The sequence below is a fragment of the Protopterus annectens genome, chromosome 8.part1, assembly GCF_019279795.1.
Source record: "Protopterus annectens isolate FY-2018-M chromosome 8.part1, PAN1.0, whole genome shotgun sequence".
NCBI classification, from domain to species: Eukaryota; Metazoa; Chordata; order Ceratodontiformes; family Protopteridae; genus Protopterus; species Protopterus annectens.
The window spans coordinates 250,077,342-250,092,935 of NC_056742.1; the positions used below are offsets into that span (position 1 = coordinate 250,077,342).

Consider the following 15,594-nt stretch of genomic DNA (forward strand, 5'->3'; position numbering starts at 1 on the left):
GTATAGGTCTCAGGGGTACTACCCCATTCAGTCCTGGTGGATGATCTGCTCTCAAGTCCATGATCCACCTTGCTTCTTCAGCTTCCGTTTTGTTCAATAGGTCACCACCTCGCACAGAAGCAAGGTGAGACCTATACTACAAGAGCAAGGTCTGATAAGTAAAAAGTAAATGAGTCTCTGCTTTCACTTTAAGGAATGATGTAACTGTAATTGGAGTGGTAGCTGCTCCATATCAAAAAGGAAGTTTCTCTCAAACATAACAAGATCTGAAGAAGGTTAAGAATAACCGAAAGCACTCATCTTGGATTTTATTTTTATATCTAATACAAAGTTTTTAACAGATTAACAGTTTTTACAAGAACTGGTGAGCTCTTGCTCAAACCGCAGTTTGTAAACAAAGAGTGTTTCAGCTGGTTTTAAACAACATTGTGAGTAGATGGTGGCACGTTCATTTTTTCTTGTGTGGCTTGATAACTGTTTGAACGGCCTTTAGTGGAGTAATTTGGTTTTTGTATTTAGTGTCCTCAGAATTTCAGCATGCATCTGTAATAGAGCATTCTCCTTAGTCATTATAAGAAATGGAAAGGGGCAAGCTGTTCTTGATTTAAATATGGAACACTTATTACTACAGCAAGGTTCAAGTGAACGCTGATACCCATGGTCATTAGTAATGACATGATTTAGATGGTTATATTGACAGATGGATCAAATCAAATGTATGGGCTCTACAGACAAAATCAATTTGTATATAATTTTGTAGATCTTAGCTCTCATATGTCTAGACAGTTATCATTATATGGTGTGTATGTGGTGCTACTGGATCTTTGCGCTACGGTGGTTTGCAGTTTTTTTTTTTTTTTTTAATTCTAGCACTATTTAATTTGGTTAACGTAATACACATTGTATATTACAAATCTTTGTTTAAAGATTAGAAAAAAGATGGTACTTATTACCAACAAATATAAGAACAGCATCTGGAAAGGGCTACTTTTGCCCCTTGTCAGCTCAGTACTTGAAATTATATAATCAGCTGAAAAGGCAGGGGGTCCCAGCACTGAAATAACTTAAATGTTTCATCTCACATTCTTTTTTCAACCAACATTTGGCTTTCTCCATTTTTTTTATCTATATTTAACTGCTGTGCAAGAGTTACACTTCCATCAGCCTTCCACACAGGGTTCCTATTAGATGTTCAACAGCTTAGTTTGTCGAATGCCTAATTATGGACACCTAAGCATCGAAAGTTTAAAATTGCGAATGGCCACATACGCAAATTCTTTCCTTGGGAAAGAATTTGCTTAACTGTTATTAGGGATTTGCCCTTTCCCCAATGTAGAGCAATCTCGTAGCTGGTATATTTAGTTAGGGGGTGGGGGGCACAGCCCCCCACTATGTTTGTGTTCAGAAGTTTATTTTATTTTGCAACAGCCTAGCAAATTCTTTCCAGAGGACAAAATGACCGTTTGCGATTTTAAGGTTTCGATGCTTAGGTGTCGATGTTTAGATATTCGACAACCTAAGCTGTCGAACATGTAATATAGACCCTTCCAGACATACAAATATCCTTGTTAGCTAGCCTTTAAGCATCCAAACAAACTTAGTGAATGTGGTGGACAACTGATTAAAGAAAATGGAAAAGGGGTTTAAGAGCAGAAGAAAAGATGCTGGTGTACTCACTTACCACTGAAGCCTGGTGTAAGTTCTGCCAATCGCTGTGAATATTCAGCCGCAGGTTGGGTCAGTTTCAGGCTTTTCAAATGCTGCTCAAAAATTTCTTTCCTCTCCTACAAATAAAAAGGCAGCAGTTGAAAAAATGTCTGCTACATGCAGAATACAATAATTTAGTATTACTAAGCAAGGAGATACAATGTCTGAATTTATAAAATGCATTTATTTTTTTTTTATTTCTTCTAGGCACTGCAAAGTTCCATTAACTATATTCAAATTTCTAAAGGAGAGAAAAATAAAAGAAAAAAGGGGGGCAAGTCCTTCCTAATTCCTACTCATTTTATCCTGAAAGATCATACAAGTTTTACTCAATTAGTTTAAAGATATTTTAAGGTATTAATTAAGTTAAATTAGATGTCACTTGTTGAACTGGTATATCTTACAAAAATTATGCATATTATTTATTTACTTTGTTGACTGGCTTAGTCTCTTTAGGCAGCATTTTTCTTACCTTAGTTTCCTTGGCTTTTGTAATCTCATATCTCTTCTAAATGGATATCGATTTGGTGTTTTTCACTGCTGACTGAAATGGCTCCATTTTACTGTGACAGTTTAGTTTGTAAGTTGATCTTTTCCTTTTAGCAACTGAATGCACCCCTTATTTATTTATTTGTTAATTAGTTATTTACTGTTTGGTAACAGAGTACATGGTCTGGTCCTAAGACCATTTTCATGGCTCAAGGGAAATAAACTATAAGTAAAATTAAGTTAAAATCTTCAAATATGGTAGAGCGTTAGCTTTACACAGCTGCAAAATTTTAGAAAGCTCCTCTACAGCTATTTTTTATAAAGCAGAATGTTATACTGTTCTTATACATTTCTAATGAAGTAACAGGTTTATATTAGTTTTCATCAGTTTACGTGGGTTGCAATACAGCTTGGCTATATGAAATTGCTTCTTAAAATGTTTAATACTGAATTTCTTTGGAAAAAAACTCAAATGGAAGTGTAAAAATAGAGATTACAGAGAAAGGCCTACAGGCTAAGAAGAGTTAAATGGATAAATAAAACAGCTGACAGAATACGCATTTTTAGAAATGTAACTCTTTGAAAGAGTTTAGCCATTATCCATAAAGCATTTACAAACAACTTCCTTGTACAGCTGATCAGAAAGGGGCTTATTAAACTTAGCAAGTGAATCTTTATACCTTGTTTCGCCTGGTATATCTCCTGTACTTACTTCTTAGCTTTGTTTGTTATTTTATCCGTGCTAATTTATCTATCTTATTTTGCTGATCTATTATCCACCATTTAATTAATTTGTGCAGTATTTAGCTGATAAGCACTATAATAAACCTGAAGTTTAAATACAGACCCATTTAACTACCAAGCATTGACCATAAAATATTTATATCAATAAAATATGTAGAATTAAATCATTAACATTTTCAGTGCAAAAGGATTAAACAGATTTCATAACAGAAAAGACAAGATAATCTAAGATAATGCAGTTTCAAATGGAAATAAACTAGTTATCACAAGTTTTAATAATGAAAAAGCTTTTAACCCTTTAGATTGGCATTACTTAAAGTTCTACGGAAAAACTTAGAAACAATGCATATTTCAATTCTAAAATATATCAAAATCGACAGCTGAATCACAAAATTAAGGATGTCAATTATTTCAAGTAACTTTAGTAATACAACATCTAGATCTAATTATAGACAAATTAAAGGACATGATTCTAAGGCAGAATTGGATATCTTTTTACCTGCAGAAAATATACTTTTAATTATATCAGACATTAATGAATATATTCATTCTCAGTTGTTTAGCAGAACTTGGTGAATTATCAAATTTGGCATTTATCAATAAAAAACCCTATTAACCATAAGCATATAAACATACACAGTTATAACTGGAATTGTGAACAAAAATTATCCTAGACTCCACAGGAAAAAAAAACATGATTATGTTATCTGTTTTAAGAATGTTTTCTAACTGGGAGAAAATCATCTTTGAAGACAGATTCCCTGTAAAAATTATTTTACTGCCCAAACTATGCCTTGTAAAAATGATCTTTTACCCTATTTACCCACGAGTATCCACATTTTAATTTTCTATACCTTACTCCAAAATAATACACTATTCTAAGAAAACACTACTAACAATCTTATGACTTTCAATTAAAGCTAGAACTGCTCTAAATCATCACAAAAGACTTTAGGATACAGGAGGGGCTAGCTTTCCACGTGGCAATTTCAATATGTTAGCATCAGTCCTTAAAATGGTTGTTAGTTGGTTAGATTTATCATATGAGTTTAGAAAGAACACACATTATAAACTACGTACAAACAAATTACATCAAAGTATGCTTTTTTTTGTAATAATAAAATGGCTCATGTTTTAGGAAATGTCTTCTTATTTTCTGCCTGCATCTCCAAAGGATATATTACATTAGTATTCTTTCAAAATCTGTATTCACGGAAACATAATACCAAAGTATTGGATTCATTTTTTCTATTTTTCCCCAATATCAGAAAATACTATATTCATGATATGACCACATCTAAATAAGAACAATGGAATGATGCAAATATAGTTTACTGGTTTGTCAAAAACAAAAAGCAACATTATGAATCTGCAGGCTGTACTAATGAAATTTAATTTAGATACAAGTACAACTAAGAAATGTAATTCAAATAACTAATGGTATCCCTTTAAAAGGGAAAATAAAGTTACCCTAATCTATTAGCATATTTCAATTTTGACTTTAAAACAATAAATTATAAATTTCTATTCTTTATATAATAATTTTGAAACAAACATTTATTTTTGATTATTACTGGACATTTATGATTCAACCGCGGTGGTGGTGCTGCGGTAGCGTTGTCGCCTCACAATAAGATGCTGTCCAGTTCGATTCTCAACTAGAGCGTCTTCTATGTGGAGACATGCGTGAATGGGCGTACCTTCGTTGAAGGTTGTGCATCAGGGCTGGCAACTCGGCACGTAAAAATCAACTACCAATATGCTGTGGCGACCCCTAACCGGGAAAAGCCAAAAGACACAACAACTGGACATTTATGATTCATTTTGTTTATTCATGAGCTAAATCAATGTAATAAACTAAACTGAAATGCTCTACTTATACATCATCATTTGTATTTTGGAAAATTTTAACATGGAAGGTGTCTGAATGGAGAGCTGTAAAGTCAGCAAGCGAAGGAGAGTAGTATTGCTGGAAATGAATTCATCATCAGGTCTTGGTGAGTACCTTCACGAGGTAGACCCATTTTCACAAAATCTCACAAAGACAACACGGATATAAACACTGTATTTTATATAGCATATATCATGGACAGAAGTAAGGTAAAAAAAAAAGACAGCTGGGTTCACAAGACTCGGGATAAAAAGAGAGTGCCCAATCCTGGTAGGCGTGCACTGGTGCTAGGACTGGAAAAAAAATGACAGTGTAAAATCCTCAAGATAGAAACATTCCTACAATGGGGCTTGGTTAGACCCAGGGGGACTATTAGCATATTTCAATTGTAACTTTAAAACAACAAATAATAAATGACTATTCTTTATATAATAATTTTGGAACAAAATTTATTCTTGATTACTACTGGACAATTATGATTCATTGTGCATTACATGAGACAAATCAACATAATAAACTAAACTGAAATGCCCTACTTATACATCATTTGTATTCGAGAAAATGTTAATGTGGAAATATATGGCTTTCTTTGTGCTGCATAAAATCAGTACAATATTCAAAAATTATAAGTAATACATGCTGGTGATGTAAAAGCCAGGGAAAAGTAGACTGGAAGCATACATTATTTTCTTGCAAAGAGTATAGACGTTTTGGAAAGGTTTTAACAAATTTACTTGCACTTTAACAATGGATAAAATTATCTAAATTCTTAGTCATGTTTAATGCACAAATTCCTGTCTGCACAGATTCAGCAAAAGACCATTTTATGATGTCTCATGGCAACAGCAAAGAAAACATTTATATAAAACTGAAATAAATACAGAAAGGGGTCAGCCTGGGGATGTCTTATACCACAATCTGAGGAGGAGCAGTGTTACAAGACATAGTCCCCAGGAGGGTGCATTCAGCCATCAAGCCCCTTTATTGGTAACTATTCACGAATGCATAGGAGTGTGCACCGAAATTAAAGGAACTGCGGTGCTCAAGTGAGGAGGGTTAGGCCTAAATAAAACACCTTCACTGCCACAGAGTCAGCAAGGGCACAAACCACTAACTGATTTCTTAACATTTTATGTACTTATGTTCTGCCTGCCAGCCATCAAGCCCTCCCCATTCTTTCCACCATTTCAAGTGCTCCTCATTGAGGGCCAGAGCTGGCAGGGGATGCCAACATAAAAATATTAAGAAACAAAACAGATTTATTTGGGTGTATTATTAACTGGATGTACTCATCTGGCCCAAAGTCATTTGCAGTAACGGCTTTAGGAAGAAAATTTTCTTCAATGACAAGGAGAAACACATGCATATTTACAAAACCAACACAAATGTGTTCCCTAAGAGGAAAGGTCTAAAGGCATAATACATTATATATTAACAACGTGGATAAATAGAGTACATAACAGGACCACTTAATGTATACGAATATAATGTTTACACAAAATACCCACCACTACCAATTTTCAAAGTATTAACTGTTTCTAGAGCAGCTACCCACTAATGTAGGTCTAGAAATAGAGTTCCTAGTTAGAGTTTGTAAGGGGAAACTGTTGTTCAATTATTCAGAGATACAACTGACTGCTCCTCATCTTGCATTTAATGAATACTACTGCAATTACACCAACCGGGTACTATACTACTGGCAAAATCACTTTATAGAAAGACAAAACAGACTCAACAGAAAGCACTCTTAGCAACAGTAGATAGGCAAAAATGTAAGATACGGGACAAGCAACAGTTGGAGAAATAGGCTCCACAGACCATAAAAACAGACAGTACAAATGGGAAACTACCACACTGACAATACACTCTCCAAGAGTTCATAGATTAGTACTAGGTTAGTTGCCCTTTGTGGGCCATTTCAGCCTTGCCAATTATTCCATGTGAGAATTAAACCCTGCGCCTTGTGTCAGTAATGTAAACTAACAATTATGACAACCCTTTACCCCCGAGTTGATCGGGATTTGGGAACTTAAGTGAACAGTGACCTAATTTTCGACCTACATGTGTCCACTGTCATAAGAAAGCCCTTCTACATTGTACACCACATATAAAAGGGACTGCGTCTAGATCTAGAGATGTCACTGCTCCCATTTACTCAACCATCATTAGGTCAGTCACTGAGCATAATGACGCCTTTGGCAAGCATCTGTCCAGACACAAGGAACAACTGGAACACCCACAGAAATACCTTACAAAAAACAAACAAGGCCTAAACAATATGTCCTATATGGACCAAGTCAAAGCTCTGTCACTATACAGTATATCTACAGACTGCTAAAAGATGACCTATGTATGGCATACAAGGCATTCTCTTTCCCAGTACTGATGGACCTACTGCACATCAGAAAGTCAAATGCCATCAGAAAGACTCAGTCAAGGGATCTAAACCTCTTCAGCATCATCATAAGAATGGATTGGAGGTACAGGTATATCACGCAGACAATGCCACTGCTCTGGAACAGACTTTCTATGTATAAAAAAAAAAACTCATCCTGTCCATATTCAGCCGCAACTTGGATCGATGGATGGGTAATTGAAAATTTACCTCAGAGATGCCCTTGAGCTACTAATGAACACAGGCAGCTCTTAAGTGCTTTATCCCAGACATGGGACACAAATTATCTACGATATGTTCTCATTACAGGAAACATATAATTATCAACTATGGGATGGGTAAACGTCAATCTAACACAAAATAGGACAGGTTAATTCAAGCACCAAAAGGGAAACTATCTAGGCTTTAAATGGTCTGCAAGGAAACTAGCCTTGTGCTTACCCCCAAACCTAATTTCAGGTCTATACTGTATCTTACAACAGTCACTGAAAATATAACTAACCTGGCTGTTAAATGCAAAGTACAGTTTGAAAATAAAACAATTTATTAGAAAATAAATGCAAGCAATGAAAAGGCTTAGGCAGGAGGTGGTATGAAGTCCTAAAGTTGACTAGTTAAAAATGAAGAAAAGGTCTGGCTAATTTTGCTCAGGTGCCTAAAGTACAGTACTTTTATGGTGCAAAAAGTGACCAATATTTTGGCTAAGGTTTGTCTATGGATGTCATAAGATACCTGTATTTAACAGCATTCCTTCCTGCGTTGAAGGAATGAAGTTTGACTTGGCCTACAGAAGCCACCTCCTATGGCTTCAAGAGGAATTTCATTAGCTGGATATTTTACTTGTTTAAAGACATCTCCTTCATATTTTATCATGGGTTTCTGTTAATTAACATCTGAAATGACCAGAGTGGAAGATGTGTATACTAAATATACCACAGAAGTATGTATACATACAACAAATATAGGAGACTATCAAAACCACTACGTCTTCAAGCATAACATCACTACGGCATAGAAAAAGTTTTAATACATAAATAAAAGGATAAGGGCTTTCAGGTAACAAACCCTTCCTCAGATCCCATCAAATGAATCACCTTGAAGAAATAAAAAGTAACATATAACCACTCAAATATCATATGCAAATGTAACATAATATGCACTCACAAACTATAGGTCGACCATGTACACAATAACCAAAAGAAATAATTTCCTAACTGTGTGAAAATGCATCCCCATTGGTCATGAGACAAATCAAAGTACCCAGTAGATAATGAGCTACAAAAATACATATTAGTAGCACATGCACATTGCAGCAAATCCTAAGCAAATATGAAAACTAGTTAATCATCCTAAACTAGATCATATTATTCCTAAAAATCAATAAAGCAGTAAAAGAGAGTAGAACTTTTACTTGTCTGACTAATCCGTCTGTCAGGTACCTCATGGATAACCATGAAATCGCAATCATAAAGATTCATTGTACTATGGTGGTCAGTCATGATCGTAGACCGTCTTTATGCACACAATTTTAATTAAATTACAGTATTAACCTAAACTCTAATCTTTCTAAGCAAATCTTAAAATAAACAAATTCAATAAAACAACCCAGTTGCTGAAACAAATCCTATGGAAGTGTATGATTATTATTGATCATTTACTTCATGCAAAACCTAACCATGCTGCTAAAAAAGCACACTGTTAAAGAACAATCCAAGCCACTTCCTAACCTAATATAATTTTTGGAATGTTCAATAACCAGTAGGATTGCATAAGGTGGTACAGTACTACCAAACCACTGAAATACATAAATATTTTCAGCAACACAGTGCTTAATATGTAAAAACAATTCCAATCCCTACCTTGTCTTCTCTTGTGATTACAGAGAATACACAGAGTACATAGGTGGGACCTGATCCCATATGCTTTCTGTACTGAATATAGACTTATGTTTAACATTTGCTTAGACAGATTAGAGTTTAGTTGAATGCTGTTATTTGCATAAAATTTTGTGCATAAAGGCAATCTACGATCATGACTGACTACCGTGGGGCAATGAATCTTTATGTCCGCGATTTCATGGTTATCCATGAGGTACCCGAAAGTCGGATTAGTCAGACAAGTAAAACTTCTACTCTGTTTTACTGCTTTATTAATTTTAGGAATGATATGATCTAGTTTAGGATGATTTACTAGTTTACAAATTTGCATAGGATTGGCTGCAATGAACTCGTGCTACCAATTGTTTGTACTTTCTCAGCTCATCTACTAGGTTACTTTGATTCGTGTCATGACCAATTGGGATGTATTTTCACACTAAACACCACGAAAAACAAACTGAAAGCGGAAGGCTGACCAACCTTCCAAGTTTATTAAGAACTCAAAAGTAATTTCACACAAGCACAAAATAAATTTTCACACTATTAAGAAATTATTTCGATTATCATGTACATGGTTGACCTATAATTTGTGAGTGCATATTATGCTACATTTGCATACATTTGATTGGCCATATGTTACTTTTTATTTCCTAGAGGGGATTCATTTGATGGGATCTGAAATAGGGTTTGTTACCCAAAAGCACTTATCCTTTTATGTGTGAAAGCTTTGTTTTTTATGCCATACTGATCTTTATGCTTGAAGCCACTGTGGTTTTGATATCTGTTATATTTGTTGCATTTACATCTTTCAGTATCTACCTTTAGTGACCAGCTGTCTCATTTTTGATTGCTTTATTTAGATATTATGTACGAGATTAATATCCATTCTTCACCCCTTTTCCCATTTTGCACATAGGGTAGAGTGTCACATCAACAGTGACAATCATCTAAAGCAAATGTTTATAATATACACACAGTGTATATGTATTTAAGTTTTTTTTTTTATCACAATAATCAACCACACTAATGCCCTTATTTGGGAGAATGCTGAGTACCAAGCAAATTTAGAACCCAGGGTTACATATAAAGATACTACGAATGGATCTGCAACAGGTTTTTTTTACAAAGTCTGCAAGGTTCCTGCTTTCTACAAAACCTGCATGGTTTTCTTGGGAGTAAACTGCTGAGAGTCAGGCTCAGGAAATATAGTCAAAAAAGCATCACTGAATGCATGGGACACTGGGTGAATCATTGTGGGCTTCTGGTTCATCCATACCAAAGAGATCAAACCATCATGGGTATAGGAGATCTTTCTGCAGACCCATCTAAAGGGCCACTCTCATCAATTTCAAAGTTTCGCCAAATAAAACTTCACCCAGAAGGAAGTTTCGCCAAATAAAACTTCACCCAGAAGGAAGCCTGATAAAACAATGTTAGATCATCCATGTCATATCTGAAAGGGAAGGAAATCTGCTGTGCTGGATAAGCAAGATCCTCCTGTCTAATTTTGAACCTGAAGTAATAATAGCAGATACACTGCTTTTCCTTCTAGCTATGTGTAGGGGGGGGGGGGACACCTATGGCTGAGGATAAGGATCTCTTTGAGCTTCAATGGTGTCAAGGTACCTTAATACTCCTTGGTAAACCTCCTACAATCAAGCAAGTCCATGATGGAAGAGGGCAGATGCATGTAGGGTGGGTGTTAGCCCCCAGATGTCTTTCCATGATGGGATAAGGCAGGAGTTCCTGCCTACTGATCCTGCAGCTGGGCTGAGGCCTCATGGACCAAAACTGTCAGAATATCCTGCTGGTGCAGTTGATCCTGTAATGCAAACTGATATTATCATAGCTGCCAAGTAACCTCAGTATAACCTAGGTGTTGAAGCAACTTCTGAGGAGGCCTGGCTAACAGTGAAAGAAACAAAATAACTCTATTGCAAGAGTCTAAAACAGGTGAGGTTATCACTGCAAAAAAGGGAGGACCAAGGGGTGGTCAAAGCAATGGCTTACCAGGCTAATGCTCACAGGACTGGCAATATCAGTATGGCCTCATATTCCTTACCTAATGGTTCTCGGAAAACCACTTTTTTTAGGTTTCTCCATCTTTCTATCTCTGTATTCCTTGCTGGAGGATCCTTTGATTTTAAACTTGCCATTTGATGTTTCACCAGTTGGGAACATAAGAACAATACCAGGCAAGCAATCAAGAACATAAAAGTTTGAGCCGTATACATTTTTAAGCAGGCACACAAATTTCTTGACTCCTTTTATGAATCCTTAACTGCCAACCTCCCAAACCAAGCACATTCATTACGTGACAACCATGGTCTAAGTTTTATGCCCACCCATCCAATCAACAAGATAGGACTTAAGGCACACAAATTAGTTCTTTGCTTGACCTGTGGTGGTAAAATGTTTCCATACGCCAGGAACACACTGTGATAGGAGCCTAACCCTCCAGTGATTCTTATTTGTTGGTTTAAATTTAGATCCCTATTACAGATGGCTGTAGACCAACTACTTCTGAGAATAAATAGGACTGGGTCTTTCATGGCTTGAAAAGTGAGAGACAGATCACTTCAGAGCAGCCAGTACAATATATAAGAACAGCTGTGCTGATCTCTTGGTATAATTAAAAGGATTTAAGACCTTCAATTTTTTAGTTAAAAATCTTTTTTTTTTGGGGGGGGGGGGTGTCTTTCCAGCCGAGCGATATATTTAGATTTCTACATAACAAAGGGGGCACAGTATTAAATAATGGTTCCTATAAGGGAAGAGTGCAGTGATATGATGACTTATCTGGATTTTGGAGGTAATTCCTTGGAAATTAACTGGGCCAGAAAGAAGGATTTCCTGACTATAGTAATAAAAACAATTAAATGAGAGTTCTCCATAGAAGTACCCATGTTTCATGATCGCATCTGTTTAAGGAGAAGTACCGTTTAAACATGTGATATGGGAACAGCTTTTTTGCTGAAACTACTACAATGTACTTTTTTGCATTTAGCATGAGGCCATTTTCAGTACACTAGGTATCTGCATATTCCATCCCTTTTTGGAACAGTTTAATATCAGTGGATAAATAAATAATACTATCCAGCTAGCTTGCAGTCATCAGCAAATATTGACAAGCACACTTCAAGGAAACTGGCTGGGATGTCTGCAAAATAAAAGCCAAATGGGAGAAGACCCAGCACTGATCTCTGAGACACACCACTAGTTATAATATTACAATCAAAGCATGTACCAACAACTTTCACTGGAACATTCTGGATAATCAGTTTGCAAAACAGTAAATGATATAGGGATTTATGTTGAGCTTGTCTAACTTTTTCAATATTACAAGCATGGGTAACAGTGTCAAAAGCCTTGGGTGAGCCAAGATAAGCAACATGCACACAATAACCACTGTCCACAGCTTTTGTAGCCTTTTTAAAGAAGTTTATTAGGGTTCAGGAGGCAGGAGTTGCCCATCACAAAAAAAATGAGTGTGGTTTAGATCAGTTAAGTTGCCTATGTCTGCACAAATGAGTTTTGCTTAGACACATGTGCATATAAAGCTTGTGAGGTTGAAGGACCTATAGCTATTTGTGTCTGTAGAGGGGGGTCACCCTTGTGTACAGGAGTACTGGAATCAGGGACAAACCCAGTGGATAGGATGAAGTTGAACAGTTAAAGGCTTGGATAATGCTTATTTAGTACTAATGACAATGCAGCCTGGAACCTTATCTGGTTCCTTTGTCACAGAACAATAGCTTTTTAAGGTTCAACAGGGCAAAAAACTGTGTGATCAAAAGAATATTAGTTTTAATTATATGCAGCACAATACTGACAGACCAAAACTGTAATTTTCTTTCAACCAAAAAAAGCACTCCAAGTTGTCAATAGGCAGAAAGTTTTTCAGTCACACCTGTAATGAACTTTAAGAACGCTATGGGCCCTAATGAAAAAAAAAATCTATGCTAAAAGAAACCAGACTATACATAATGTGACAAAGCAAAATACAATAAAATTCTACAAAGTAATTTAGAAAATGATTCCCAGACTAGGTAACTACTATTACCAGGAAGCCACAGAAAGAACAGACTATCAAATGTATCGACAACCGATTGCTTCTTGTAGCAAAAATATGACATAGCTTAGATCACGCTCCATTTTATGCCAGTCACATCATTGTGGATAGGAATGAGTTCAGCTCTGCTCTGGAGACGGCCAAAACTCCAAAAAGCAGGTCAAAGGGAGACATCCACCTACAGCTGATTCCTACAGATAAGGAAATAGAGATCTTTAAAATGAACCTCAGAAAATTATTTGAGCATGACAGCAGTAAATGCATTGTCAATAGCCCTAACTCTGAAAGAAAGGAAAACCAAGATAGAAAAAGATAGGAAAGTTGTTACCATAACCATAGATGTCCTTCTCTTCCATATTACAGTATTCTACTTGTGGGGTTTACCCTTCTTACTCTCCAGTTCTTCCGGCCAAGTTTCCAAAGATTTTCAGTCCATCTTGGTGTGGATGTCTGACGTGGCTGCAGAAACGTGGGCCATAAAAGTGATGTCTGCAGCACCAGCCCTCAGAACATAGTAAGAGCCCCAGTCGGAACCAGTCCTGTAAGGGCATAGCCTGGCCTGTATCACCCAGGAGAGCAAGTGCAATCATACAAGTGGGGAAGGTGGGCGGGAAGGAATACTGCAACATGGAAGAGAAGGACATCTATGGTTATGGTAAGATTTTACTGAACTTTCTTTTGTCCTTCCTTTCCAAAGGGTCTACTTGCTCACAGCTTTCCCCAAGGACCTGGGGTGAAAGGAGACAAACAGCTGGTCTGACTTCCTAATGGGTTTAGTTTTATGTAAATAAAACCTACGTTGTCTGTGGATGTCTAGGGAATGCAACACTCTCTCACTATCCCCCTGTGGGTTTGGGAAGAAGGTGGGCAAGGTGGATGGCCTGGTTCAAGGATAGGTCGTTCATAATTCTGGGAATGAATGACAGGTTTGTCCTGAAGGTCACCCTGTCCAGGTAGAAGGTTAGGAAAGTTGTTGTAGCCATAAGAGCTTGCAATTCTGAAACCCTTCTGGTGGAAGCCAGAACTACCAGCAATACAGTTTTCCATGTGCAAAATTTTAAGGGGGTCTTGTCTGCTGGCTCAAAAGGGGCTAGAGTGAGTTTTTCTAGAACACAGTTAAGGTCCCAGGGAGGGGGAGACTGTTCCCTGGGTGGCCTCAAATGTAATACACCTCTGAGGAAAAGTTTGGAGGGGAGCCTGGATGCAAGGGGGTGAATCCAGGGGAAGGCAGAGATTAGCAGACAAGTGTGCCTTCAGAGATGAGTAAGACAACCCTGTCGGCATGAGTTCACACAGGTACAACAAGATGAGAGGCATATTAATTTCCAGCAGGTCTGTCTTTTGTGACACCAGACAGGACTTCCTTGTGTTGGGTTTCCTGGCCTCCAGCAAGACAGTGAGCACGTCCTTTATATAGGTGCCTGGAGAGGATCAGTATCCTATCAGCCACAGAGTGAGGTGCATGGATTGCCACTGTGGGTGTATCAGAGTCCCGTTGTGCTGTGTGAACAGGTCCACTGCAGGGGGGGGGGACTTGTGGTGATTGCTCTTGGACAGGTGAAGAAGGGGGAACCAGTGCTGTCTTGGCCAGTAGGGAGTCACCAGCAAGATTTTGGGAGAGTCCTGCTGAATTTTCAGCAGGACCCTTTGTATCAAATGGGAAGGGGGGGTGCATACAGGAATATCCCCTTCCAGGTAATTGAGAATGCATCTGTTGCTAGTGCCTTGAGGTCTGGTGTCCTGGTGCAGTAGCCAGAAGTTGCCTATTTATGGAGGAAGTGAACAGGAATTTTTTTTTTTTTTTTGTGGAATACCCCACCTGTGGACCATATTCAGGAAAACATCTCTTTGCAGCATTCATTTGCGGTTGTTTGAAATGGTTCTACTTAGGTAATCTGCCTGGAAGTTGTGCAGGGATAGAATGTAGGCTGCCTGAAGGGTGATCCCCAGAGAGGTATCCAGTCCACGCCTGCAGAGCTAGTCTGCATAGAAGGTAGGACTTGGTTCCTGCCTGCATGTTAAAATACCACAGGACTGTGGTGTTGTCTGTGAACATATTTAGAGAGAACTGCTCTAGGTAGGGTTGGAAGGCCTGTAGAGCAAGGAGGATGGCTCTCATTTCTCTGATGTTTATGCAATCTCGTTTGTGTCCATCTGTCCACAAACCTTGTACTTTTCTTTTCCCCAGAGTTGCTCCCCAGCCCAGATCTGAGGCATCTGTATGCATGGGTCTGGGAGGGAAAGGGTGTTTGCAGAGACAGGCCTGAGTTCTGGGCTACCTGAGCCACCCACCATCTCGGTTCCTGATGTAAGCAGGGGAACAAGGGGGATCCTGAACTCTAGAGGGCAGAAGTGCTGGGTCCACACTGACTGGATGCACCACTGAAGTTTCCTTATGTGCATCCTTGCTAGGGGCAAC

General features: G+C 37.6%; 1 protein-coding gene across 1 annotated transcript in view; it reads right to left on the minus strand.

The window, feature by feature from the left end:
* SPG7 (SPG7 matrix AAA peptidase subunit, paraplegin) overlaps positions 1-15,594 on the minus strand; it is an 898,665-nt gene that overhangs the window by 315,374 nt on the left and 567,697 nt on the right. Inside the window, exon 9 of the mRNA XM_044081590.1 lies at positions 1,682-1,784. Coding sequence (XP_043937525.1) covers positions 1,682-1,784 — 103 coding nt within the window. The remainder of the gene's footprint in view (positions 1-1,681; positions 1,785-15,594) is intronic.